Raw genomic sequence first — 26,562 nt, forward strand, 5'->3', positions numbered from 1 at the left:
GTGCTGGTGGGGTCAGTCGCCAAGCGAAGAGTTGGACCTGGAAGTCTTGAATTCCACCATTTTGACAAAGTACAAGGGAAAAAGCGACGAGAACTGGTTCAGAATGAAGTAAGGGCAGCTGTGGAGGAGGAGAGGATCAGCAGAGCAATGGCAATGAAACAGCAAGGAGCCTGGACCAAATGGGAGCAGGCGATCGAGCGAAAGATCACGTGGAACGATCTCTGGAAGGTGGATTCACACCGCATCAAGTTCCTTATCCAGGCTGTTTATGGTGTCCTTCCTAGCCCATCCAACCTGCACTGCTGGGGCCTTGCAGTTCTAGCTTGCCCCCTCTGTGCGAAGACTGGCACGCTAGAGTATATTCTGAGCTGCTGCCCTAGAGCTCTTGCCGATGGCCGTTATCGGCGACAGCATGACCAGGTCCTCCGGACAATTGCTGAGACAATCTGCAGCACCCGTAACATCTGCCGGAAAACAAGTCCGGTCAAGTATACCATCTGCTTTGTCAAAGAGGGGGAAAGACCAACAGAACACAAGAAAGCAACCGGGTTGCTCTTCACTGCGCAGGACTGGAAGCTGAAGGCAGACCTGGGAAAACAGCTGCAGTTTCCTCCCCACATCACAGAGACCACATTGCGGCCCGACACTGTGTTGTGCTCCGGCTCATTGAAGCTCGTCCTTATGTTTGGGCTTACCGTGCCGCGGGAAGAGCGCATGGAGGAGGCCTACGAGCGGAAAAGAGCCAAGTATGAAGATCTGAAGAACAACTGCTGAAGAAGAGGCTGGAGAGCAAAGTGTTGGCCCATGGAGGCCGGGTGTCGTGGCTTCGCAGGCCAGTCGTTCTGCAAAGTATACACCTCACTTGGAATCACGGGAGACAGAAAAAGGAGAGCCATTTCTACCACCATAGATGCAGCAGAGTAAGTGTCAAGATGGCTCTGGATAAAGAGGGCAGATCCGTGGGTTGCTGCTAGGACACAGGCCGGGGTCTGATCAACCCCGGTGGGGTCGCCTGGGTGAGGCTGTATTGCTGCTAGGACACAGGCCGGGGTCTGATCAACCCCGGTGGGGTCGCCTGGGTGAGGGTGTATTGCTGCTAGGACACAGGCCGGGGTCTGATCAACCCCGGTGGGGTCGCCTGGATGAGGGTGTATGATGTTGAAAGACCCGAAACACCTGACGACCCCAGGTAACATCACTGATGATGTGCCCTAGATTAGCATCAGTCAGATGTTTCTGTAAGAAGAAGAAGAAGAAGATGGAGGAGGAGGAGGAGGAGGAGGAGGAGGAGGAGGAGGAGGAGGAGGAGGATAGGACCACCAGATCCCTTCGTGAGATGGTTACAACTAAGGAGAATGACGCTGCACAGTTTGTGTCCAGCAGGAGAGTCAAGGGAAAGAGTGTCACAGTGCAGGCTCCCCGGTGGCTGCTCCCCTCGCAACAGGAACACGTTTTGAATACTGACGGGGGAATAACCTCTCAGGCCACACCAGCAGCATCCAGGCTGCTGGCACTGACAGTGTCTCAGATGCCCAGTCGGGAGGGCGAGATCAGGCAGGACAGTATTTGAGAGAAATCCGTGTACATGGCCAAGTCAGCGATCGCTCCCAAGTCTGCTGACATTCACTCCACTCCCCTTGCAATTTTTGTTCATTTCTTTCTCAATGCCTGCTAAAACACTGTTTACATTTACATCATTTATTATTATATTGTAATTTGTCCTCTACTGTGCCTATTGTCTTGTTTATTAATTATTGTACTGTCTTGCACTGTTTTGTGCACTTTATGTAGTGCTGTGAAGGTCTGTAGTCTAGTGTAGTTTTTGTGTTGTTTTACGTAGTCTCGTGTAGCCTTTTGCTGTTTCACATAGTCTAGTGTAGTTTTGTGTTGTTTCATGTAGCACCAGGGTCCTGGAGGAACGTTGTTTTGTTTTTACTGTGTACTGTACCAGCAGTTTATGGTCGAAATGACAATAAAAGCGACTTGACTTGACTTAAGCAACACATCAAAGTTGCTGGTGAACGCAGTTTGGCAAAAGGAACAACAGTGAACTATTATCTGATTGGGGAAAATGTTCACACAACAGAAGTACAGAAGGAAATATGAGTCCTTGGGCAAGACTCCCAGAAGGATAACTTACAGGTTGAGTCTGTGGTAAAGAAGGCAAATGCAATGCTGACACTTGTTTAAAGTGAAGTAGAATATATCTGGGCATCCGTTACCTCGTGACACCATGGATTTGCGCCTTGGAAGGTTTCTAGGGCGCAGGACTGGCCAAGGTTGTACGGAAGACCGGCAGTTGCCCATTCGGCAAGTCTTCCCTCTCCACGCCACCGATGTTGTCCAAGGGAAGGGCACTAGGACCCATACAGCTTGGCACCGGTGTATGGCAGAGCAATGTGTAGTTAAGTGCCTTGCTCAAGGACACAACACGCTGCCTCAGCTGAGGTTCGAACTAGCGACCTTCAGATCACTAGACCGACACATTAACCACTTGGCCACGAGCCAACTGTAACCAAGTAGAATATATAAGCAAGGAGATGATGCTGATAATTTATAAGACACTACTTAGGCCGCACTTAGCATATATCTCAGAAAAGGTGTGTTGTCATTGGAGAGGGTCTGGAGGATGTTCAAGAAGATGATTCCGGGAATGAAGGGGTTCAGATGTAAGGAGGGTTTGCCAGCCTTTGGCCTGTAATCCTGCACTGACTTATTTTTTTTAATAAATGCGGGTGTTGGAGGTTAAATCTCACTGAAACCCACCGAATGTGGAAAGGTCCGGATAGTGCGGATGAGGAGAGGAATTTTCGAATGGTGGGGTAGCCATAACAGAGGGTACAGTCTCAAAACTGAGGAGTGACCTTTTAGAGTAGTTAAGGAGGATTTTATTTAGTCAGAGAGCAGTGAATCTGTGGAATTCTCTGTCACAGACGACAGTGGGTGGGGGCAGGTTTGTGGGTACATTTAAGGTTGAAGCTAATAGTTTGCTGATCAGTCAGGGCATCAGGCCAAGGAGGCAGGTGCATGGGGCCAACTGCATTTCCTTGGCTTTGTATCTGCACTTGGCACAATGACAATAAAGTTGAGTCTAATCGAATCCAATCTCATCTATTGGCTCACTGAAATAATTTTTCATCTCGTCTCTCCTGTGTGTGTTTTCTTTCGTTGTCTCTTGTTGGTTATGTGAAAGCTTTCCAATCCTCTAACTTCCCACTATTTTCTTGCTATATTATATGACCCCGCTTTTGTGTGAAACACATACACAGAATACTGGAGGATCCTAGGAGGCCAGGCAGCATATATGGGAAATAGTAAACAGCCGGCGTTTCGGGCTGAGATCCTTCATCAGGACTGGGGGGAAAAATATAAGACGTCAGAGGAAAATGTGTGGGGTTTGGAGGGTGGACGAAGTGGTAGGTGATCGGTGAAACTGGGAGAGGGGTAGTAGTGAAGGAAAAAAAAATCTTAGGATATAATTTCCTTAACGATTGTCGAAAGATCATTGCCAATACCTCCACATTTCTTCAGCCACCTCTTTCAGATCTCTGGGGTGTACAACATCTTGTCCAGGTGACCTATTTACCTTCAGACCTTTTGTGTTTCCCCAAGAACCTTCTCCCGAGTAACGTAACTTTACACATTCTGACCACTGACATCTGGGACTTCCATATTCCTGCCAGTGAATTCGATAAATAAGAGTGATGTACAATACTTATTCAGTTCATTTGCCATCACCTTGCACGCCCACCTCATTACTACCCTCTAGCATCATTTTTCAATGGTCCAATATCCACTTCTGCCTCTCTTTTACACTATATCTACCTGAAGGAAAATGTGGTACCCTCTTTAATATTACTGGCTAGCTCACCTATGTGTGTATTCCACCTTTTCCTTCTTAATTATTTTAGTTGCATACTGTTGCTTTTCAAAGCTTCCCAATCCCCTAACTTCCTAGTATGCCCTCTCTTTGGTTTCTATGCTGTCTGTTCTGTCACCTTACCTTTGGAATACTATTTCCTCTTTGTGATGTATATATCCTGTGCCTTCCGAATTGCTTCCAGAAATTCCAGCCATTGCTGCTCTGTTTTCCTCCCTGCCCGTGTTCTTTTCAAATCAATATTGACCAATTTTTCTCTCATGCCTCTCTAATTCACTTTATTCCACATCTGACTTTAGCTTCTCTTTCTGTAATGTCAGAGTGAATCTGATCATATTCAGATCACTTGCCCCGAGGGTTCTTGGAACTTAAGTGATCTAATTGATTCTGGTTCAATACAACACCCAATCCAGAAAACTGATCCCCAGGTGGGCTCAACCACGAGCTGCTCTAAAAACGCTTCTTGTAGGCATGCTAGGAATTCCTCCTCTTGAGACCAACACCAGCCTAATTTTCCTAATCACCTGCATGGCAATCCGTCATGTCTTCTGTAACTCTGCCCTTTGGAACGCATTTTCTATCTCCCACTGTAACTTGTGGGCCACAGACTTACTACTGTTTGGAGGTCTCTGTACAATTCCCATGAGGTGTTTTTTTTTTACATCTGCTGATCCTTAATTCTACCAACAGATTCTACACCTTCCAACCCTATACCACCCCTTTCTAAAGATTTAATTTAATATTTTACCAACAGAGAAACACAACCCCAATAGCAGCTTGTTCTTTCAAGAAACAGATAAGTATCTGGGAAACAAGAGGACCTGCAGTTGCTAGAAATCTGGAGAACTACACACAAAGTGCTGGAGGAGCTCAGCATGTCAGGCAGCATCTATGCATGGGAAGCAACATTTCGGGCCAAGGCTCTTCATCGAGACTCGATACCCACGTATCTGGAATATCAACAAGCACAGAAAGGAGAAAGTAGTGCAAAATAGGGAAATCCTTTGACAAAATTTAGTCCAAGGCTTAAAAAATCCTGCCAAACACAGCTGAATAGTTAACAAATACAACAATGGCAATAAACACTTTCATCAATACCAACATTGACTTTTTTCATAAAAATATCTTGGACCCGTTTCAATCAGTAACATTTACAACGATAACTAAGAACTATTTACACTCAAACCCACTTAGATTAACACTACCTTGGACAGAAGGAGGAAGAGAAATAACATACTTGAAAAAAATCACAAAACAGTCAGATAAAAATTCTAAGTAAATATTTTCATCAAAAATGAACAGGATTCAGGAAAAAAAATGGAAAATACATGAAATACAAACAAACAAGGCAGCAAGTGCAGAAAATTCCAAGAGAAACCAGACACAATCCAACATATTCCAGGACCCTGCAGCAGTTTAACTCAATCTGATTACTTACAAAGGTACAATCAAGTGGCAAAAATCTTGCTTTAAAATACAAACTCATGAATGCCCTCCATCACTTCACAAAGGCACCATAAATTCAAGCCTGATCCAGTTTTAGAGTCAAAATATTACAAATTATATGATAATCAATACGTTATTTCAAATAGGATAATCCATAATAACCATCCAGATTTAATATTACAGGATAAACAAGCAGGAATAACTCCCTCAATAGATATAACCATTCCCAACACACACGTTCCTCGACCAGTGCAGCACCTCACAACAGGCATTGTTGGTGTCATCAGTCCAACAACCGAATTATTTTCCCTGTCAATCAGCTTCCAAGTGTTGCTACTCTCTCATTCGTTGCCACGCCCCGCTGCCGATCCCATTCTCATCACACGTTCTTACCCTGCCCATCGTCCATAGCTCCAAACTCTGCCCTGTGCAGACCTGCCTCTGGTTTCTGACCCTGCTCCGTTGAACATCCAACTGATGGTTTCCCATTCTGCTTTCAGTCTTTAGAGGACAGTGGTGGTTTTCAACAACTCTTTAGAAGCATGGAAGATGACCCATAATGTGGGAATAAGCCCTGAATAAGGAGGTTAACTACCAATGTCATTCGTCCTTAGCACAGAGATTTGAGGAGCGAAGACTATCTCAGACAGAACTGCAGTCAGCTCGTCTTCTTCAGTCTGCAGAAAATTCAAGGGAAACCTCTTCACCCACAGAGTGGTAACTGTTTGGAACCCATCACCACAGGGAGAGCGAGAGGGGAACAGCAGGAGAGGATTTAAAAGGACTGTTGTCGAACAGAATCATTGGCAGAGTCCAGCCGGCCTGAGTTAACTCTCTACTGTAAACTAGTTGTGTTATAAATTCACTAAGTACCAGAAACAGAGTTTAAGATAGAACTGATTTATTTGTCTCAGATCCAGAATATTAAACTCCAGTCCCATTAAAGGGGAACGAGCAGCAGAAGAATTTCCTCCCATGCCCAGTGACCAGGGTGCAGAACTGGGTGTGGTGAGCAGCAGCAATGAATGAATGAATGAATGGAATTTATTTTGGTCAGTACAAACACAACAAAAAGCATCATTTTTAATGATGATTTCATAATGACAATTTCATAAGACAAAATTACAACAAAAAACATAAATATTCTTTAAAAAAGACTGAAAGGGTGTAGGCTGAACCTATAGATTATTATGCCTACCCCTCATACTCATACAACAACATATTTGGTGTCAATCATCACATCAAAACAAACTAAAATCATTAAATTTTAACACAACGTCCAATTCCAAGTATCATTTATTTACATGACACCTGTTCATTTTAAATCATGTATTTTATATTTGTTCATTAAATTATTTTGAAATTTTTTAAAAACTTGTTAACTGTGGTGCATGTTTTTAAATTCTCACTACAACTGTTCCATAGATTCACACCTCTGACTGAAATACAATGATTTTTTTTTACATTTGTTCTTATCCTTTGTTTTTGAAATATACATGTTCCTCTCAATTTATTCTGACTTTCTCTCATTTTAAACAACCTTTGGATACTTTGTGGTAACTGTCCATCTTTTACTTTATACATAATTTGTATTATTTTAAAATCTATGAAATCTCTGAATTTTAAAGTATTTAGTTGAATAAATAGTGGATTGGTTGGCTCATAATAACTTACCTAATTTACAATTTGTATGACTTTCTTTTGGAGTAGAAAAATTGAATTTGTATTGGTTTTGTATGTATTTCCCCATACCTCCAAACAGTAAGTCAGGTATGGGGCTATAAGTGAACAGTATAATGTATACAAAGATTCCTGATTTAAGAAATCTTGCACTTTGTACAGTGTTGCAATAGATTTTGACATTTTTGCTTTGACATAATTTATATGTGGTTTCCAGCTTAATTTATTATCTATTGCAACTCCTAAAAATTTTGTTTCAAATACCTCATCAATTCAAACATTATTTATTGCAAGTTTACTATATGAGTTTGGTACACAGTTTCCAAATATTATGAATTTAGTTTTACTTAGATACAGTGATAATTTGTTAATATCAAACCGTTTCTTTATAATTCTTAGATCTTTCCCCACTGTATCCAAAAGTTGTTTCAGATGTTCCCCACTACAAAATATAGTTGTATCATCAGCAAATAATACACATTTTAATGTCTCAGAAACCTTACATATATTGTTTATATACAAAGTGAACAGCAATGGACCAAGCACTAACCTTGTGGAACCCCACAAATTACCCTCAAAAGTTTTGAATTTGATTTGTTTATATGCAAATACTGATGTGTGTCTTCAAATAACTACTTAACCAGCCATGTGTCACCCCTGTAATACCATATCTTTCTAATTTTGATAATAATAATTTATGGCCAATGGTGTCAAATGCTTTTTTTTTAGATCAAGGAATCTTGTACATCAATGTTCAGCACCGACAGTCACTCTTGAAATTGCATTCAGCAACGGTGATGGACAAATATCCAGCATGCAGCTAATTGAAACTTTCTCCCCAGTGTGAACCCAGCAGTGTGTCACAAGGTTAGACTACTGACTGAATCCTTCCACATTCACAACAGGTGAATGGCCTCTCCCCAGTGTGAACTCAATGATGCACATTTGGTGGTGATGGCTGAGAGAATCTCTTCCCAAAGTTTGAGCAGGAGAATGGCCCCTCCCCAGTGTGAACTCGCTGGTGTTTCTGTCGATGAGATGACCGAGCGAATCCCTTCCCACATTCACAGCAGGTGAAGGGCCACGCCCCAGTGTGAACTGACTGGTGCGCCAGTAGTTCGGATGACCGAGTGAATCCTTTTCCACAGTCTGAGCAGGTGAATGGCCACTCCCCAGTGTGAACTGACTGGTGTGCCAGTAGTTCGGATGACTGAGTGAATCCTTTCCCACATTCCGAGCAGGTGAACCTCCACACCCCAGTGTGAACTGACTGGTGTGCCAATAGGGTGGATGATCGAGTGAATCCCTTTCCACAGTCTAAGCAGGTGTACGGCTTCTCCCCAGTATGAACTCGTTGGTGACTCTGTAGGTCGGATGACCGAGTGAATGTCTTCCCACAGACTGAGCAGGTGAACGGCCTCTCTGCAGTGTGAACTGACTGGTGTGTCAGTAGGTGAGCTGCCTGAGTGAATCCCTTCCCACAGTCAGAGCAGGTGAATGCCCTCTCCCCAGTGTGAACTGACCGATGTCTCAGTAGGTGAGATGCCTGAGTGAATCCCTTCCCACAGTCTGAGCAGGTGAATGGCCTCGCCCCAGTGTGAACTGACTGGTGTCTCTGTCGGTGAGATGATGTAGTGAATCCCTTCCCACAGTCTGAGCAGGTGAATGGCCTCTCCCTAGTGTGAACTGACTGGTGTACCAGTAGGTCGGATGACCGAGTGAATCCCTTCCCACAGTCTGAGCAGGTGAATGGCCTCTCCCTAGTGTGAACCGACTGGTGTACCAATAGGTCGGATGTCCGAGTGAATCCCTTCCCGCAGTCTGAGCAGGTGAACGGCCTCTCTCCAGCATGAACTCTCTGATGTACCTTCAGATTATATGACCGAGTGAATACCTTCCCACAGTCCGAGCAGGTGAACGGCCGCTCCCCGGTGTGAACTCGCTGGTGAGCCATTAGGTCAGATGACCAAGTGAATCCTTCCCCACAAATTCAGCAGATGACCAGCCTCTGCCCAGTGTGAACTCAGTGGTGTGTCCATAGGTGGGATGACCAACTGAATCCCTTCTCACACACAGACAGATGAATGGCCTTGTCCCAGTGTGAACTTGCTGATGTACCTTCAGTTGAAATGACCCAGTGAATCCCTCCCCACAGTCTGAGCAGGAAGGATGGTTGATTGAATCCCTTGCTCCACTTCTTAAATATTTGGACAGAGACGTGTTGAGATTGAGATCCCCTTAGATAAATTCCTTGTCGTTTTTAACCTGTAAAAAGATATACAAAATCCATCAATGGGTGAAGGACAACATTTCAGATGAGATCACTTTAGTTGCCAAGGTGTGAACTGTTACAGTGAGGTTCAACCCAAGTTGGAGAGAGAAATCATCTTCTAACTGGGCACAGAGCTGGGATCTGTAATGACCATCAAACTCTCTGATGCTCTTCCTGTCTCTCTAAGAATGGGGCATTTCTGTCATCTCCAGTCTGTGACCTGGCTCAGTTTGACTCTCTCCATTGGTATTATTCCCTGTTCCCACTGAGCTGCATGGGTTCCTGGCCCCACAGTAACCGAAACACTCTCACACAACTAGCCTTTGTTGACGTGCAGCTGTGATTTTCTTTTATGTACTGTTAATTTAAAGTGCCATAGTTTTAATGCCATGTAAGTATCTCCTGCTCGGATGTACTGTATGGTTGGTCTGCACAGCTGTTATAAGGACTTTGAGTGAATATTAGTACTTTTTTAAGGTTCTTGTCACAGTCATAGAAAAGTACAACACAGACACAGGCCCTTTGGCCCATCTAGTTTGTGTTGAACTATTTAAACTGTCTACTCCCGTACCCCTACCATCCAGGTACCTATACAAACATCTTCAATGTTGAAATTGAAATTGCACCACTTGTGCTGGCTGCTCATTCAACCCATGGCCTCCAGTTGTGGTCCCACCCCATTTCAGTGGTAAAAGCCAGCTTGCATTTACCCTATCTATACCCCTCATAATTGTGGTATACCTCCATCAGATCTCCCCTCAATCTTCTGCATTCCAAGGAATAAAGTCCTGACCTGTTCAATCTTCCCTTATCACCCAAGTCCTCCAGACATGGCAGCATCCTTGTAAGTGTTCTCCGAACCCTTTTGACCTCTTTTACATCCTTCCTGTAGGTAGGTGACCAAAACCACACACAACACTCCAGATTAGGCCTCACCAATGTCTTGTACAACGTCAACATAACATCCATCTCCTCTACTCAGTATCTTACTATCTGAAGGCCATTGTGGCAACATCTTTCTTTCCATCCCTATCAAACTGGGGCACCACTTTCAGTGAGTTATAGACCTGTATTCCCAGATCCCTTTCTTCTACAGCACCCCTCAGTGCGCTACCGGTCACTGTAAGACCTAGATCCTACCAAAGTGCAACACCTCACACTCGTCTGCATTACATTCCATTTTCCACTTCTCAGCCCATTATTCACGCTGGTCCAGATCGCACTGCAGGCCATGGTAGTCTTCCTCGCTGTCCACTACACCACCAATCTCGGTGCCATCCACAAATCTGATGACCCAGCGAACCAAGCTATCATCCAGATTACTGATATAGATACGGATCCAGTACCGACCCTGTGGCACACCACTAGTCACAGGCCTCCGGTCAGAGAGGCAGCCATCTGCTACCACACTCTGGCTTCTCCCAAAGCCAGTGTCTCATCCAATTTACTATCTCATCTTGAATGCTGAGTGACCGAACCTTCTTGACCAACCTTCCATATGAGACTTTGTCGAGTGCCTTGCTAAAGTCGATGTAAACAACATCCACTGCTTTGCCTTCATCCACTTTCCTGGTAACTTCAAAGAGAAACTCTATAATATTGGTTAGACATGACCTACCATGAACAAAGCCATGATGCCTCTCCTTAATCAGTGCACATCTATACAAATACTTATATATCCGGTTCCTGCACACACGTTCCAATAACTTTCCCACCACTGATGTCAGGCTCACCGATGGATAATTTCTTCATTTATTTTTAGAGCCTTTCTTGAACAGCAGAACAACATTGGCTGTCATCCAATCCTCCAGTACCTCACCTATCACTGAAGATTATTTAAATATCTGTGCTTGGGCATTATTCCTGTTTTTTTTTTGCAAGAGATTTAATCAATATACATATACTCTATAAAGAGTAATGAATAAGATTTATTTATTTATTTCTATATTACGTATTGGATTGAACTGCTGCTGCTAAGTTTACAAGTTTCATGACACATGTCGGTGATAACGTACTGTCGCAGTACTTTTATATCTGTGTGCTCTAGCACTTCTTTTATTCACAGTTATTTTGTAAAGAACACTGTTGTTTGCATTTCTGGTCAGATGCTATTTGCACTTCATTGGCTTTGTATCTGTACTCGGCACAATGACAATAAAGTTGAATCTAATAAACTTGATTCTGATTCTGATTGTTTTTTTTGATCTGGAGAGAGAAAAGCCAACGGGATGATAGATTATACGTTATTTCTGGGAACAAAACATCTGTAGATGTGAAGTTACCACTATCACGGACATTTACAAAGACAGGTGTGTAAAAAAGAGTCTGAAGGATCACTGGGGACCCGAGTCATTCCAAAAACAAACCGTTCCAGCTGCTTCTATCCGGGAAGCGGTACTGCAGCATAAAAGCCAGGACCAACAGGCTCCTGGACAGCTTCTTCCACCAGGCCATCAGACTGATTAGTTCTTGCCAATGGTGGCACTAGCAAGCCTTACCACGAGGATATTAGTCCCCTTCTAGTTCTGTTCCCCTAACAAATAAATCACGTATCACCCCTTTGACTTTCCACTGCCAGGTAATACCCCCTCGGCCACCAATCTCTAAAGTGGACTACCTGTTATTGTGGGGGATGGCCACAGGAGTACTCTGCGATGGCTATATAACCTCATTTCCTTTCCTGACCCTCACCCAGTTTCCTGTGTCCTGCACCCTGGATGTAACTCACCTCTGTTCATGTCATATCTATCACCATCTCTGACTCCCGGATGATCCGGAATTCATCCATTTCCAGCTCCAACTCCATAAAATGAAGGGTTACAAGCTGCAGCTGGATGCACATCTTGTCGGTCAGGGACACTGGAGGTCTCCCCACCTTCCCATCAATGTCTCCTCTAATTTGTAATGACCAGTAGGCACAAAAATCCTGCGATGTGCATTTTATTTTTTGCATGGTGACAACAACATGTGCACGCTGAATTGTATATATAGAGGTATTCATTTCAACAGCTAGCAAATCACCGTCAATGGAACTCTGATCTCCTCTGGGTTTGATCGAGTTCATCCGCACTCTCACACATCCTATGCAGCAGGCCTGTAGTGGGTTATGAAGGATTTTCTCGCCAGAGCTTTTGCACACTGTCCATATGTGACTTGCTTGCAAAATGATGCTTTAAAAAGTCAGATTTCCAAATATCACTCCACTCCGTCCCACTTGCAAATTCTCCAGCAACTTTTCCGTCGCCACAATACACACAGGTAACACCAGTTTCAGTATTGTACGTAAATATTTCCCCTGAACCCTCGCCCAGGTGATTGACGGTGGTGAACTCAGTGATGGCAATGCCAATGAATATGAATATGAAGGGCAGTAGTCTGTCTCATTGGAGTCTGGCACATTTGTGATGTGAAAGCTAATTCTGCCCAGGACAAAGGTGTTTGATATCACTATGTACCCAGAGAGAATGGGTCAAAACATGTTCCCACGGGTAGAAAAATCCAGAACAAGAGGAGGTAGAAGAAGCATGGAGGAACTCAGCAGGCCAGGCAGTATCTATGGAAAAGAGTACTAATGCTGAGTTCCTCCAGCATTTTGTATGTGTTGCTTCGATTTCCAACATCTGCAGATTTTCTCTTGTTTGTGATTGGAGGCAGAACAAAGGTGATTTTCTTAACAGCTGATGTAAAAGATTTGGTTCCCTTTCTCCGTGTTCTGAATCCTTGCATTTGGATAGCAAGTTCAGGGCAAAAATCAAAAAGGGCCACTTTTCAACAGAATTTTATAAGGGCTAAGAGTGTTGTAAAAGCAAGCCTGAAGGCTTTGTGTGTCAATGCAAGGAGCATTCGTAACAAGGTGGATGAATTAAAAGTGCAGATAGTTATTAATGAATATGATATAGTAGGGACCACAGAGACCTGGCTCCAGGGTGATCAAGGATGGGAGCTCAACATTCGGGGATATTCAATATTCAGGAGGGTTAGACATGAAAGAAAAGGAGGTGGGGTGGCATTGCAGGTTAGAGAGGAGATTAACGCAATAGAAAGGAAGGACATTAGCCGGGAAGATGTGGAATCGATATGGGTAGAGCTCCATAACAATAAGGGGCAGAAAACGCTGGTGGGAGTTGTGTACGGGCCACCTAACAGTAGTAGTAAGGTTGGGGATGGCATTAAACAGGAAATTAGAAATGTGTGCAATAAAGGAACAGCAATTATAATGGGTGACTTCAATCTACATGTAGATTGGGTGAACCAAATTGGTAAGGGTGCTGAGGAAGAGGATTTCTTGGAATGCATGCGGAATGGTTTTCTGAACCAACATGTCGAGGACCAACTGGAGAGCAGGCCATTCTAGACTGGGTATTCAGCAATGAGGAAGGGTTAATTAGCAATCTTGTCGTGAGAGGCCCCTTGGGTAAGAGTGACCACAATATGCTGGAATTCTTCATTAAAATGGAGAGCGACATGTTAATTCAGAAACAAAGGTTCTGAACTTAAAGAAGGGTAACTTTGAAGGTATGAGACGTGAATTAGCTAAGATAGACTGGCAAATGACACTTAAAGGGTTGACGGTGGATATGCAATGGCAAGCATTTAAAGATCGCATGCATGAACTACAATAATTGTTCATCCCAGTTTGACAAAAGAATAAATCAGGGAAGGTAGTGCACCCGTGGCTGACAAGGGAAATTAGGGATAGTATTAATTCCAAAGAAGAAACATACAAATTAGCCAGAAAAAGTGGCACGCCTGAGGACTGGGAGAGATTCAGAGTCCAGCAGAAGAGGACAAAGGGCTTAATTAGGAAGGGGAAAAAAGATTATGAGAGAAAGCTGGCAGGGAACATAAAAACTGACTGTTAAAGCTTTTATAGATATGTGAAAAGAAAAAGATTGGTTAAGACAAATGTAGGTCCCTTACAGTCAGAAACAGGTGAATTGATCATGGGGAACAAGGACACGGCAGACCAATTGAATAACTATTTTGGTTCTGTCTTCACTAAGGAGGACATAAATAATTCTCTGGAAATAGTAGCGGATAGAGGGTCTAGTGAGATGGAGGAACTGAGGGAAATACATGTTAGTAGGGAAGTGGTGTTAGGTAAATTGAAGGGATTGAAGGCAAATAAATTCCCAGGGCCAGATGGTCTGCATCCCAGAGTGCTTAAGGAAGTAGCCCAAGAAATAGTGGATGCATTAGTGATAATTTTTCAAAACTCTTTAGATTCTGGATTAGTTCCTGAGCATTGGAGGGCGGCTAATGTAACCCCACTTTTTAAAAAAGGAGGGAGAGAGAAACCGGGGAATTATAGACCGGTTAGCCTGACATCGGTGGTGGGGAATATGCTAGAGTCAGTTATCAAAGATGTGATAACAGCACATTTGGAAAGCGGTGAAATCATCGGACAAAGTCAGCATGGATTTGTGAAAGGAAAATCATGTCTGACGAATGTCATAGAATTTTCTGAGGATGTAACTAGTAGAGTGGATAGGGGAGAACCAGTGGATGTGATATATTTGGATTTTCAAAAGGCTTTTGACAAGGTCCCACACAGGAGATTAGTGTGCAAACTTAAAGCACACGGTATTGGGGGTAAGGTATTGATGTGGATAGAGAATTGGTTGGCAGACAGGAAGCAAAGAGTGGGAATAAACGGGACCTTCTCAGAATGGCAGGCAGTGACTAGTGGGGTACCGCAAGGCTCAGTGCTGGGACCTCAGTTGTTTACAATATATATTAATGACTTAGACCAGGGAATTAAATGCATTATCTCCAAGTTTGCGGATGACACAAAGCTGGGTGGCAGTGTTAGCTGAGACGAGGATGCTAAAAGGATGCAGGGTGACTTGGAGAGGTTAGGTGAGTGGGCAAATTCATGGCAGATGAAATTTAATGTGGATAAATGTGAGGTTATCCACTTTGGTGGCAAAAACAGGAAAACAGTTTATTATCTGAATGGTGGCCAATTCGGGAAAGGGGAGGTGCAATGAGACCTGGGTGTCATTGTACACCAGTCATTGAAAGTGGGCATGTAGGTACAGCAGGCGGTGAAAAAGGCGAATGGTATGCTGGCATTTATAGCGAGAGGATTTGAGTACAGGAGCAGGGAGGTACTACTGCAGTTGTACAAGGCCTTGGTGAGACCACACCTGGAGTATTGTGTGCAGTTTTGGTCCCCTTATCTGAGGAAAGGTATTTTTGCCATAGAGGGAGTACAAAGAAGGATCACCAGATTGATTCCTGGGATGGCAGGACTTTCATATGATTAAAGACTGGATCGACTATACTTATACTCTCTGGAATTTAGAAGATTGAGGGGAGATCTTATTGAAACGTATAAAATTCTAAAGGGATTGGACAGGCCAGATGCAGGAAAATTGTTCCCGATGTTGGGGAAGTCCAGAACGAGGGGTCACAGTTTGAGGATAAAGGGGAAGCCTTTTAGGACCGAGATGAGGAAAAACTTCTTCACACGAGAGTGGTGAATCTGTGGAATTCTCTGCCACAGGAAACAGTTCGAGGCCAGTTCACTGGCGATATTTAAGAGGGAGTTAGATATGGCCCTTGTGGCTACGGGGATCAGGGGGTATGGAGAGAAGGCAGGTACAGGGTTCTGAGTTGGATGATCAGCCATGATCATACTGACTGGCGGTGCAGGCTCGAAGGGCCGAATGGCCTGCTGCTGTACCTATTCTCTATGTTTCCATGAGCTCAGCTCTGTCTGAGAGATCCATCGGTTCCCATTCCCTGATCAGCCGGAATCTCCCCGGTTCCGGGTACGGATCGTGGGGCTCAGAGAGAGGGAAGACAAGAGCACTGTCCCGGGATTACGGGCTACGGTGTCCGGAATCCACAGCAATTGTACTGCAGTCAGTGTTGATATCTTTCGCCCGCAAACCCTCTCTTACCTGGAGCCGGTTCCGCGAGGCCTTTGTGTACTGCGCGCATGCGCGTTATTCGGGAACACCCGCAACCCTGACGCCTGCGCATTCGATCGGTGCTGCAGGGAAAATTGTTACGCAAAGCTTTATGGGTAATCACGGCGCCATTAAAAGTTTCTGCAAGCTCCGGTTCCATGCCCATACCTCAATTTTTTTGTGCGTGGAATACTCAGCAGCTCCCAGAAACAATAAAGTATCCGCGTGTTTAATGCTAACGTCGAACCCTTTACAAATGCGCATATAAAACACAAGAGATTCTGCTGTTGCTGGAAATGTAGACACATACACACAAAATGTTGGGAGAATGCTGTGCGATGTGTCCTCTGTTTCAAATCAGTACCCCTTAATGACAAGCCGTACAATGGATGCGGTTAAATAATTAAGATTTTATAACTCTTACTTGAAATATGCGATTAGTAGAGAAGCAAATTATAAAATAAAAAGGCGCCAAGAATAATAATTCGACAGTTCCTGCACAAAGAACTCGCTGGAGCTCACGCAGTATCCTCGGTTCACCATTCGATTTCTTCCGAACTCCGCGGGTTCCGAGTCCCCGCTCGGGGTCCGCTCCGCTAGCCAGCTCACAGCATCTCTTCGTGCGCGTCTTCTCTCTTCATCCCCGTGGCGCGTTCTGCCCAAATCCCGCGCAAACAATAGCTTTCAAATACACAAGAAAGAATAGCATCTGTCCCTATCGGTTAGCAAATGAATACAAGACCCGTTATCACTAATTATAACCCAAACATGCTGCTACAGAGAACCGCTTACATCAGCAGTTAAAATTACAGAGAAGTCATTTTTATTAGCCTCAGCAAGTAATATGAAAGAAGAACCCGTTACAGAAAGGAGATGTCAGAGTTACGTTTTTTACACAAAGAATGGTGGGTGTGCGGAATGCACTGTCGGTGACGGTGAAGGAGGCGAATACAATAGGGTGTTTTAAGAGACTCTTAGATTGGTACATGGAGCCTAGAAAAAAAGAGGGCTATGCGGTAGGGTAATTCTAGGCGGTTTCTTGAGTAGGACACATGGTTAGCACAACATTGTGGGCCGAAGGGCATGTAATGTGTTCTAGGTTTATATGAACACACTGGCACCGAGACCTCCCAGAATAGAGGATGATTCCTTGTCTGACACCAGCAGGCTCTGCCCATCCGTACCAGAATTTGACTGGTTCCCCCAGTCGCCGATAGATGCAGTTTGTGCGTCATTCACTGGGGGCGCACATTGTGCTCTCTGCTGGCACTAACCTCGCACCAGGATCCTGGCCTCCGGTTGGCACTGGCTCTTTATGAGGAACTACCCGTTTGGAATCCACCCCATTCAGGGGCATCCCTGTTGTGGGTGGGTTAAACTTTGTGGAGGGCAGTTTCAGATCTCAAATGGCCTTTAATGTGACCCACCCCCTACTCTCCAACGTGGACATACCCGCAAGCCATCTCCACAATCCCTATGGGCTATCTTTAATCCTGTGGCTGGCACAGCCAGGGAGAGTATATCGGCCCCAAAGGCAGCTCGACTGAGTGGCAGGTGTTTATGGCGAGGGGTGGACTCCGTCGGTCTGGTCCTCGTGAGCTCGGAGCTGGATATCCACTCTCATTCCTATTCCGTCCTCTCCAGAGACAGTACCGTAACTCCCACCTGGTCCACCCGGGGTAAATCCCATCAGAGTATACAACTTCAGACAGAACTGCTCCGAAAGACAAACATCCATCGGCACATGGAAATGGTAACTTTTAAAATTAGAAATAAATCAATGTTAAAACAAATTTAGAGGCGGAATTTTAACCCCTCTGACCTCAGGATGGGTGGGATGGAAATGGTTCTGAGGTGAGAGTGGTGGTTTCGTACCGCCACCACGACTCAGTCGACCCATGAAGAGGAACGAGAGCCCCGGGAAGCTTTCTGCTGACGATGCGCTGGCGCTGCCGCCACAGCCATTCCTATGGCGCATGCGCATCGCTCCGCAGCGAATAAAAGGGTCTCTCGATTGTGGGGGCTTCTGGGTAAAGAGTAAACCATAGGTCACCCTACCTGCGCCCTCTGCGCTTGTGCAAAGACGTGTTTCGAACTGCAGGTGAAGGGAATGGGAGCGGAAGGGTTTTGCAAACATTGCTGAGCTATAGCTATCCAATAATAATAATAATAATAATAGTAAAAATTGAATTCTTACATCCAAAGGAGTAAACATCGTTATTTGTGTGTCCATCACAATGTACAAGCAATAAAGACGGGAAATGTGGAAGATATTGCCCAAATACTAAGATTGTATGCATAATTGCTTTTATACAGGTATGTACTAGATACGCTCAGATCAAAAGATCCAAATATTAGGATCTTGGAACAAAAATACAGTTCCCAGTTAAACTAAGATGAAGAGTTTACTTTCCAGTCAGTGAAAATGCCAGTTACTGCTGTATGAAAAACAACACAAAATCCTTCCATCAGCTTTGGTTCTACCTCCTTTTGTTCCAGAACTTTCTACCCGTGAGGAGGTTTTTGTACTATTCTCACTGGGCACACAATGATATCAAACACCTTTGTTCTGGGTAACAAGTGTCCTGTAGATTTCACATCACAAAATGTGACACTGCACTGGGAAAAGCTACTGCACCCCCCTCAAGAGTAAGCCACAGGTGACACTACCTGCCAAAGACGTGTTTCGAAGTGCATGTGTAGGGAATGGGAGCGGATGGGATTTGCAGACATTGCCTATAGCTATCTAATAATAATAATAAATAATCATAAAGTTTTAATTCTTACATCCAAGGGAGTAAACATTGTACTTGTGTCTCCATCGCAATGCACGACAATAAAGACGGGAAGTGTGGGAGGATATTGCCCAAACACTGAGATTGCATACATAATCGTGTCGTATACATGTATGTACCAGACAGAATCAGATCAAAGGATGCAGGTAGTCTGAACTCGGAACAAAAATACTGTTCCCAGTTAAACTCAGATGAAGAGTTTACCTTTCAGTCAGTGACAATGTCAATTGGTGATGTATGAAAGAAACCCAAAATCCTTCCATCAGCTTTAGTTCCACCTCCTCTTGTTCCGGACCTTTCTACCCGTGAGAACTTGTTCTGTCCTGGGTAACAGGTGATCTGTAGATTTCACATCACAGAACGTGAGAATAAGAAAAACTACCGCCCCACCCCCCTCATATTCATTGGCATTGCCATCAATGGGTTCGCCAACGTCAATCACCTGGGCTGGCTGGGTCAACGTAATCGGAAAGTCTCCAGGATGAGCCGTGTAATATCACGGGCTCTTCGCAGCGCTGGGTGACGTGACCATTGGTGTGAGCAGGATTTTTTTTTTTAACACAGCCTGAAAACTGCACAGCACCTTCAATTAACATTATGTGAAAGAAAATTCCATAAATGCAGCACCAAATGCGATCTGCATGGGAGCATTTCAGTTGCTGTGCCGCCGTACACACGCTCTGCTGAGAGAGAACAGTGACGAACTGCAATGGAGAGAATCAAACTGAGCCAGGTAACAGCCTGCAGACGGGCAGAAATGTCCCAATTTTATACGGAGAGGAAGACTGTCAGAGAAATTGACGGTTAGTCCAGATGCCGGCACTGTGCCCAGTTAAAGGATGACGTTTTCCCCCAGTTGCAACAGTATGATGTCAGAGCTCAGCAAAGAGGCTAAAACTACCTCATCTGAAATACAACCATAAGATAGAGGAGCAGAATTAGGCCATTTGGTTCATCGAGTTTTTGACTTGCCCACCCCAGGAAACATCCTCTCCACAGCCATCCTATCGAGACCATTCAACATTTGATAGGTTTTCAATGATGCCCCCTTCATTCTTCTGAATTCCTGTGAGTACAGGCACGGAGCCATCAAATGCTCCTCATATGACAAACTTTCATTCCTGGATTATCATTTTCGTGAACCTCCGGTGAGCCCACTCCAGTGTCAGTACAACCTTTCCTAGATATGGGGCTGAAAACTGCTCCCAGTACTCCAGGTGAGACCTTGCCAGTTCTTTGTAAAGCCTCAGAAATGCGTCCTTGCCTTATGTTCTCATCCTCTCAAAATGAATGAACGCTAGTTGTCCTTCCTCACCACCAACTCAACCTGCAAATTAACCTCCACCAGGATTCAGAAGCCTCTTTGACAGTTTTGAAATTTCTCTCCAGTTAGAAAATAGTCTACACTGTTATTTGTTCCACCAAAGTTCATGACCGTGTATCCCGAAATTCAATCCTTCCTTTTGTAATTATTTTTACAAGCAAGAAACAGCAAAAATCATTTGTGTGCAGCAATCTCAAACACAGCCACACTCTGCCCAGACGTTCAAGGAGTGACCAGATGTTTCCTTTGTGACTCCAATATATCAGTTGTTGATCCTTGGAGATGAAGAAGTATCTCATCCCAGCTGGAGTCGTGTCTTGTGTCTGAAATGAAGTTTTTAATTCAGTGAAATCGACTGGAACCGGGGTGCTGACAACACACCAGCATTTATTCACTGGAGATCAGTTCATCAGGATTGATTGTTCCAGGGATTCTCTACGTCTGACATCTGACTTGATGAATTGATGGAGAATTGATACAGAACTATCGGAAGTGATTCACTCACTCACTCATCCCAGCTACAGACACACCAGCGAGTTCACACAGGGGAGAGACCATTCACCTGCTCAGACTGTGCGAAGGGATTCACTTGGTCATCTGACCTACTGGTACACCAGGCAGTTCACACTAGGGAGAGGCCGTACACCTGCTCAGACTGTAGGAAGGGATTTACTCGGTCATCTGAAATGAAGGCCCATCAGTAAATTCACACTGGGGAGAGACCATTCACCTGGTCAGACTGTAGGAAGGGATGTACTCGGTCATCTAATCTGAAGGTACATCAGCGAGATCACACCGGGGAGAGGCCGTTCACCTGATCTGTATGTGGAAAGGGATTCACTCAATCATCTGACCTACTGGTACACCAGCGGGTTCACACGTGGAGAGGCCATTCACTTGTTTGGACTGTGGGAAGAAATTCACTCGATCATCCCACCTACAGACGCACCAGCGAGTTCATGCTGGGCGGAAAACAAAGGTGCAATCTGTTCAATAATTTCAAGTTTTCTGGCCCCGATGGTCTTATTTTCACCATGGATGTCCACTACTACTACGTCGACTCTGGCCTAGGGGGTCAGGTCAGGGCCTTGCTTTGCTACTGGTACCACCTGTCTTGGGCTGGGTTGTCGGCGACTCAAATCGGCACACTCCCCCGTGCACTTCGGTTAACCAGGGAGGAGGGTGTGTAGGCACCCAGCAGGACTGAAAACAAAACCTGTCACAGGGCGGATGAACTCTTTGTGAGTCAACGGCCACCTACCGTCTGTGTGAGGAGTGGCGCGCCACACAGTCTTTCGTTTTGCGCCTTGAAAAGCAAGGCATGGATGTCCAGTCCCTATATACTCCCATACCTCACTATGGAGGCCTCGAATCTCTCCGTTTCTTTCTGGACACGAGTTACCCTCCAACACCACTCTCCTCCATCCAGTGGAACTAGTCTTCACCGTCAATAGTTGCTCCTTTGGCTCCTCCCACTCCCTTCAAACAAAAGGTGTATCCATGGGTTCTCACATCAAAGTTGCTGGTGAACGCAGCAGGCCAGGCAGCATCTCTAGGAAGAGGTACAGTCGACGTTTCAGGCTGAGACACTTCGTCAGGACTAACTGAAGGAAGAGCTAGTAAGAGATTTGAAAGTGGGGGGGGGGCAGATCCAAAATGATAGGAGAAGACAGGAGGGGGAGGGATGGAGCCAAGAGCTGGACAGGTGATTGGTAAAGGGGACATGGGACGATCATGGGACAGGAGGTCCGGGAAGAAAGATGGGGGGGGGGGGGCGGAACCCAGAGGATGGACAAGGGGTATAGTCAGAGGGACAGAGGGAGAAAAAGGGGATTGAGAGAAAGAATCTGTGCATAAAAATAAACAATGGATGGGTACGGGGGGGGGGGAGGTGGGGCACTAGCGGAAGCCAGAGAAGTCAATGTTCATGCCATCAGGTTGGAGGCAACCCAGACGGAATATAAGGTGTTGTTCCTCCAACCTGAGTGCGGCTTCATTTTGGATCATTTTGTATCTCCCCCTCCCCCTCCCACTTTCAAATCTCTTACTAACTCTTTCTTCAGTTAGTCCTGACGAAGGGTCTCGGCCTAAAACGTCGACTGTACCTCTTCCTAGAGATGCTGCCTGGCCTGCTGCGTTCACCAGCAACTTTGATGTGTGTTGCTTGAATTTCCAGCATCTGCAGAATTCCTGTTGTTTCCATGGGGACTCACATGGGTCCCAGCTATGTCTGCCTGTTTGTCAGCTATGTGGAACAGTCTGTTCCAAGCCTAAACTGATTATCACACCCACACTTTTCCCACGTAACACTGACAACTGCATTGGTGCTGCGTCCTGCACGCATGCGAATCTAGACGACTTCATCACCTTTGCCTCCAACTTCAACCCTACCCTTAAATTTAACTGGCTTATTTTTTGGCACTTCCTTCTCCTTCCTCAATCTCTCTCTATCCCTGGAGACAGATTATACTTTGATTTCTACTGTAAACCCATTGACTCTCACAGCTACCCTAACTAAATCTGTTCCCACCCTGTTACTTCTCTTAACTCCTCTGTCTCTGCCACATCTGCTGTCAGAGTGAGACTTTTCATTCCAGAATGAAGGAGCTGTCCTCCTTCATCAAAGAAAGAGGCCTCCCTTCCTCCACCATCAATGCTGCCCTGAACCACATCTCTTCCATTTCCCGCATGTCTGCTCTCAGCCCATTCTCCCACCAGCCCACCATGGATAGTGTTATATATGTATACATTAGTCCTGCAAATCGGCTGGTCCTGAAATGTTAACTGTACGCTTCCATCGCTGCTGCCTGGCCTGCTGACTTCCTCCAGCATTTTGTCTGTGTTACTTGGATTTGCAGCATCTGCAGATTGTCTCTTGTTTGAAATGAGAAGCCTGCTGGATATTTAAACTTCCCAGTTGCTGAGTGCAGAGTGAAGTTCAACAGTGACTGTTGGTTTCCAACACTATAATTATTACTGTTTGTCATCAAACATGGTTTCAGTTGTTGGCCGGGTGTCAAAATAGCTACGTTATTGTGTGCGCAGAGACAGGGAAGTGCTGAAGAAGAGTTTTGACCCAAAATAGCGACTGTTTCTCCTTTCCATGGATGTGCCTTCCCTGCTGGTTCCTCTAGTAATTTCTGTGTGTTGCAATAAGTTGCAATATTTGACTAATTAAGGGTGTGCAGTGAAACCTCCCCCATCCACTGTTGAGAAACCTCATCACATCGGCCGTGGATGGTCAGGGCCCACATCCCTCTTTTGTGAGGCATCTCCCCGATGTGCAATGGATGTGGTGGGACAACCCCCTCCCCTGTGAGAAACCACTGTCATCAGCCATCGATCTATTAGGATCACCAACCTCCCCTGTGAGAAACCTCCCCCATTGCCAGTGGATGTGATGGGATCACTATCTCCCCTGTGAGAAACCTCTCCCATTGCCAGTGGATGTGATGGGATCACTATCTCCCCTGTGAGAAACCTCTCCTATTGCCAGTGGATGTGCTGGGATCACCAGGCTCCCCTGTGAGAAACCTTCCCCATTGACATTGCACGTGGTGGGACCACCAGGATCCACCATGAGAAACAACCCCCCTTGACCATGCATGTGCTGGGACCACCAGCCTCCCCTGTGAGAAGCCTCTCCCATAGGTCGTGCATGGACTGGATCCATCACCCTCTCCTGTGAGAAACATCCCCTATAGGCCGTGCATGGGTAGGGACAATCAACTTCCCCTCCACATCGGCCATCCATGGGAGAAACGGGAACATTCTGGGAGGGATTCAGTGGGAACTGGAATTACATCAGTAAGGCTGTGGTCCAGGCCATTTGGCCCTACCGTCCCATGCTGGTAGCCGGTCCTCCTGCTGAGCCACTCAGCTCCATCGTTCAGCAATGGCTGTCTGAACCACCCGACCACATGTCCTGGGCCCAGACAGTCATGGTGAAATAAAAACAGAAAATGTTGGAAATTTCAGCAGGGATGAGACCTGGGAGAGACTGGTCATGGGATCCTCAATCTGGGAGAGAGTGGGGACGGGACCGTCGGTCCGGGAGAGACCGGGGACGGGGACGGGGACCGTCGCTCCGGGAGAGACCGGGGACGGGACCGTCGGTCCGGGAGAGACCGGGGACGGGACCTCCGCTCCGGGAGAGACCGGGGACGGGACCGTCGGTCCGGGAGAGACCGGGGACGGGACCTCCGCTCCGGGAGAGACCGGGGACGGGACCTCCGCTCCGGGAGAGACCGGGGACGGGACCTCCGCTCCGGGAGAGACCGGGGACGGGACCTCCGCTCCGGGAGAGACCGGGGACGGGACCTCCGCTCCGGGAGAGACCGGGGACGGAACGTCCGGTCTGGGAGAGACTGGGGACGGGAAGTCCGCTCCGGGAGAGACTGGGGACGGGACCTTCAGTCCGGGAGACACTGAGGATGAGATCTTCCATCTGTCAGAGACTGGAGATGAGACAGTGGTTTCTCTCACACTCAGTCCCTGCCAGATTGAAGATATCATCCCCTGTCTCTGTCAGACTGAATTCTCATCCCCAGTCTCTCTCAGACTGCTGCGATTTACTCGGTCATCTGATCTGTTGACTCATCAGCGAGTTCACACTGGGCAGACACCACTCACCTGCTCCAACTGTTGTAAGGGATTCACTCGGTCATCCAGCATACAGAGACACCAGTGAGTTTACACCGGAGAGAAGCCATTCACCCGTTCCATTTGTGATTCACTCAATCATCTCACCAGTATTGGTACACCAGTCAGTTCACACTGGGGAGAGACCTTTCACCTGCTCAGACTGTGGGACGGGATTCAGTCAGTCACCCACCCTGGTGAGCCACGGCCGAGCTCACACTGGCAAATATATTTGAAGAAGTTGCTGAGTTTGATGGACAGCAGCAATATTTGCTGACCTCGGCACCAACAGTCAGTTTTGAACATAACTCTGGATTCAGCAACTGTGATGGAGAAATATCCAGTATAAGCTTATTTAAAATGTCGCCCCAGTGGGAATTTGGCTGTGCACAACAAGGTTGGATGACCGGGTGAATCTCTTCCCACATTCAGATCTGGTGAACAGTCTCTCCCCAGTGTGATCTGACTGGTGCCAGTAGGTGGGATGATTGAATGAATGCCTTCCGACAAATAGAACAGATGAATGGCCTCTCTCCAGTGTCAACTCACTGATGTTTCCTTTGACTGGATGAGGGTCGGAATCCCTTCCCTCAGTCTGAACAGGTGAACAGCTTCTCCCCAGTGCGAACTCGCTGATGTTTCCTTTGACTGGATAGGGACTGAATCCCTTCCCTGAGACCCTCACAGCTCCTCGGCAGTGTGGATTTGCTGATGTCTCTACAGACAAGATTAAAGAACAATGTCCACCCAGGAATATATTGGGACAGTCAAACTCAGTGATAAGCATTGCATGAGTTAAGGTTTCAGCAAAAAAAAACCCTCATTGCAAAGGGCAAAATAAGCTTCTTAGCAATAGGATGACATCTATTCTGAAACAATTGTGTTCCCAGTGTTTAGGAATACCTTGGTTTTGTCTGAGACTATTGCAAAGAGAAGGATGCAATCCATGGGAGCATGGTAATGTAGCAGTTAACTTCACACTTCACAGCCCCAGCAATCGGAAGACTGGGGTTCAATTCCTGCCGCTGTTCTCCCCGTGAGGACCTGCGTTTCCTCTGGATGCTCCGGTTTCCTCCCACATTCCGAAAGACAAACGGGTCCGGGTTAGTGAGTTGTGGGCATGTTATGTTGGCACTGGAAACATGGCAACACTTGTTCGGTGCCCACAGCACATCTTCGGGCTGTGTTGGTCATTGACACAAACAGCGCGATTCATTGTCATTCAATACTCCGATGTACTTGTGACAAATAAAGCTCATCTTTCTTTCATCTTCCCCGTGTATTTTTTCCTTTGCATTTTTTCCACTGCATTTTTTTCCTTTTATTAGAAGTAATTCAGAGTAGGTTTACTGGGATATTGAATGGAACAGGCAGATTGTCTTCCGGGGAATGCTGGACAATCTAGTCTTGTTTCTTTTGGATTTGGAAGAGCAGGAGGAGATGACAGAGTAAATGCGGAAATGACTTTATATTCCATAACTCAGGTTACTCTATGAGCGTTATTCATTTGAAGCTAATTAGACAACATATTTCTCTCTCAGAGAGTTGTCAGTCCTTGGGACTTTTTTCCTTCAAAGATGTTTGAAGCTCTCTTTGAATAAATTTAA

At 45.7% G+C, this 26,562-nt stretch overlaps 1 protein-coding gene across 2 annotated transcripts; it reads right to left on the reverse strand.

Annotated features, from left to right (window-relative positions):
• Positions 1–6,383: 6,383 nt before the first annotated feature.
• LOC140185236 (uncharacterized) lies at positions 6,384–21,072 on the reverse strand. Of its 2 annotated transcripts, none has more exons than XM_072238632.1 (2): positions 19,195–21,072; positions 6,384–9,271 (listed from the first exon to the last, which is right to left on the reverse strand). In XM_072238632.1, exon 2 carries the CDS (start codon positions 8,958–8,960, stop codon positions 7,938–7,940), a length of 1,023 nt encoding a protein of 340 aa, XP_072094733.1. In that variant the 5' UTR covers positions 8,961–9,271; positions 19,195–21,072; the 3' UTR covers positions 6,384–7,937. The 2 variants fall into 2 exon arrangements, 1 of the variants encoding a protein (XP_072094733.1); XR_011882534.1 differs by lacking the exon at positions 6,384–9,271 and adding an exon at positions 16,592–16,876.
• Between the last annotated feature and the right edge of the window lie 5,490 nt (positions 21,073–26,562).

This window comes from Mobula birostris, chromosome 20 (assembly GCF_030028105.1).
Source record: "Mobula birostris isolate sMobBir1 chromosome 20, sMobBir1.hap1, whole genome shotgun sequence".
NCBI classification, from domain to species: domain Eukaryota; kingdom Metazoa; phylum Chordata; class Chondrichthyes; order Myliobatiformes; family Myliobatidae; genus Mobula; species Mobula birostris.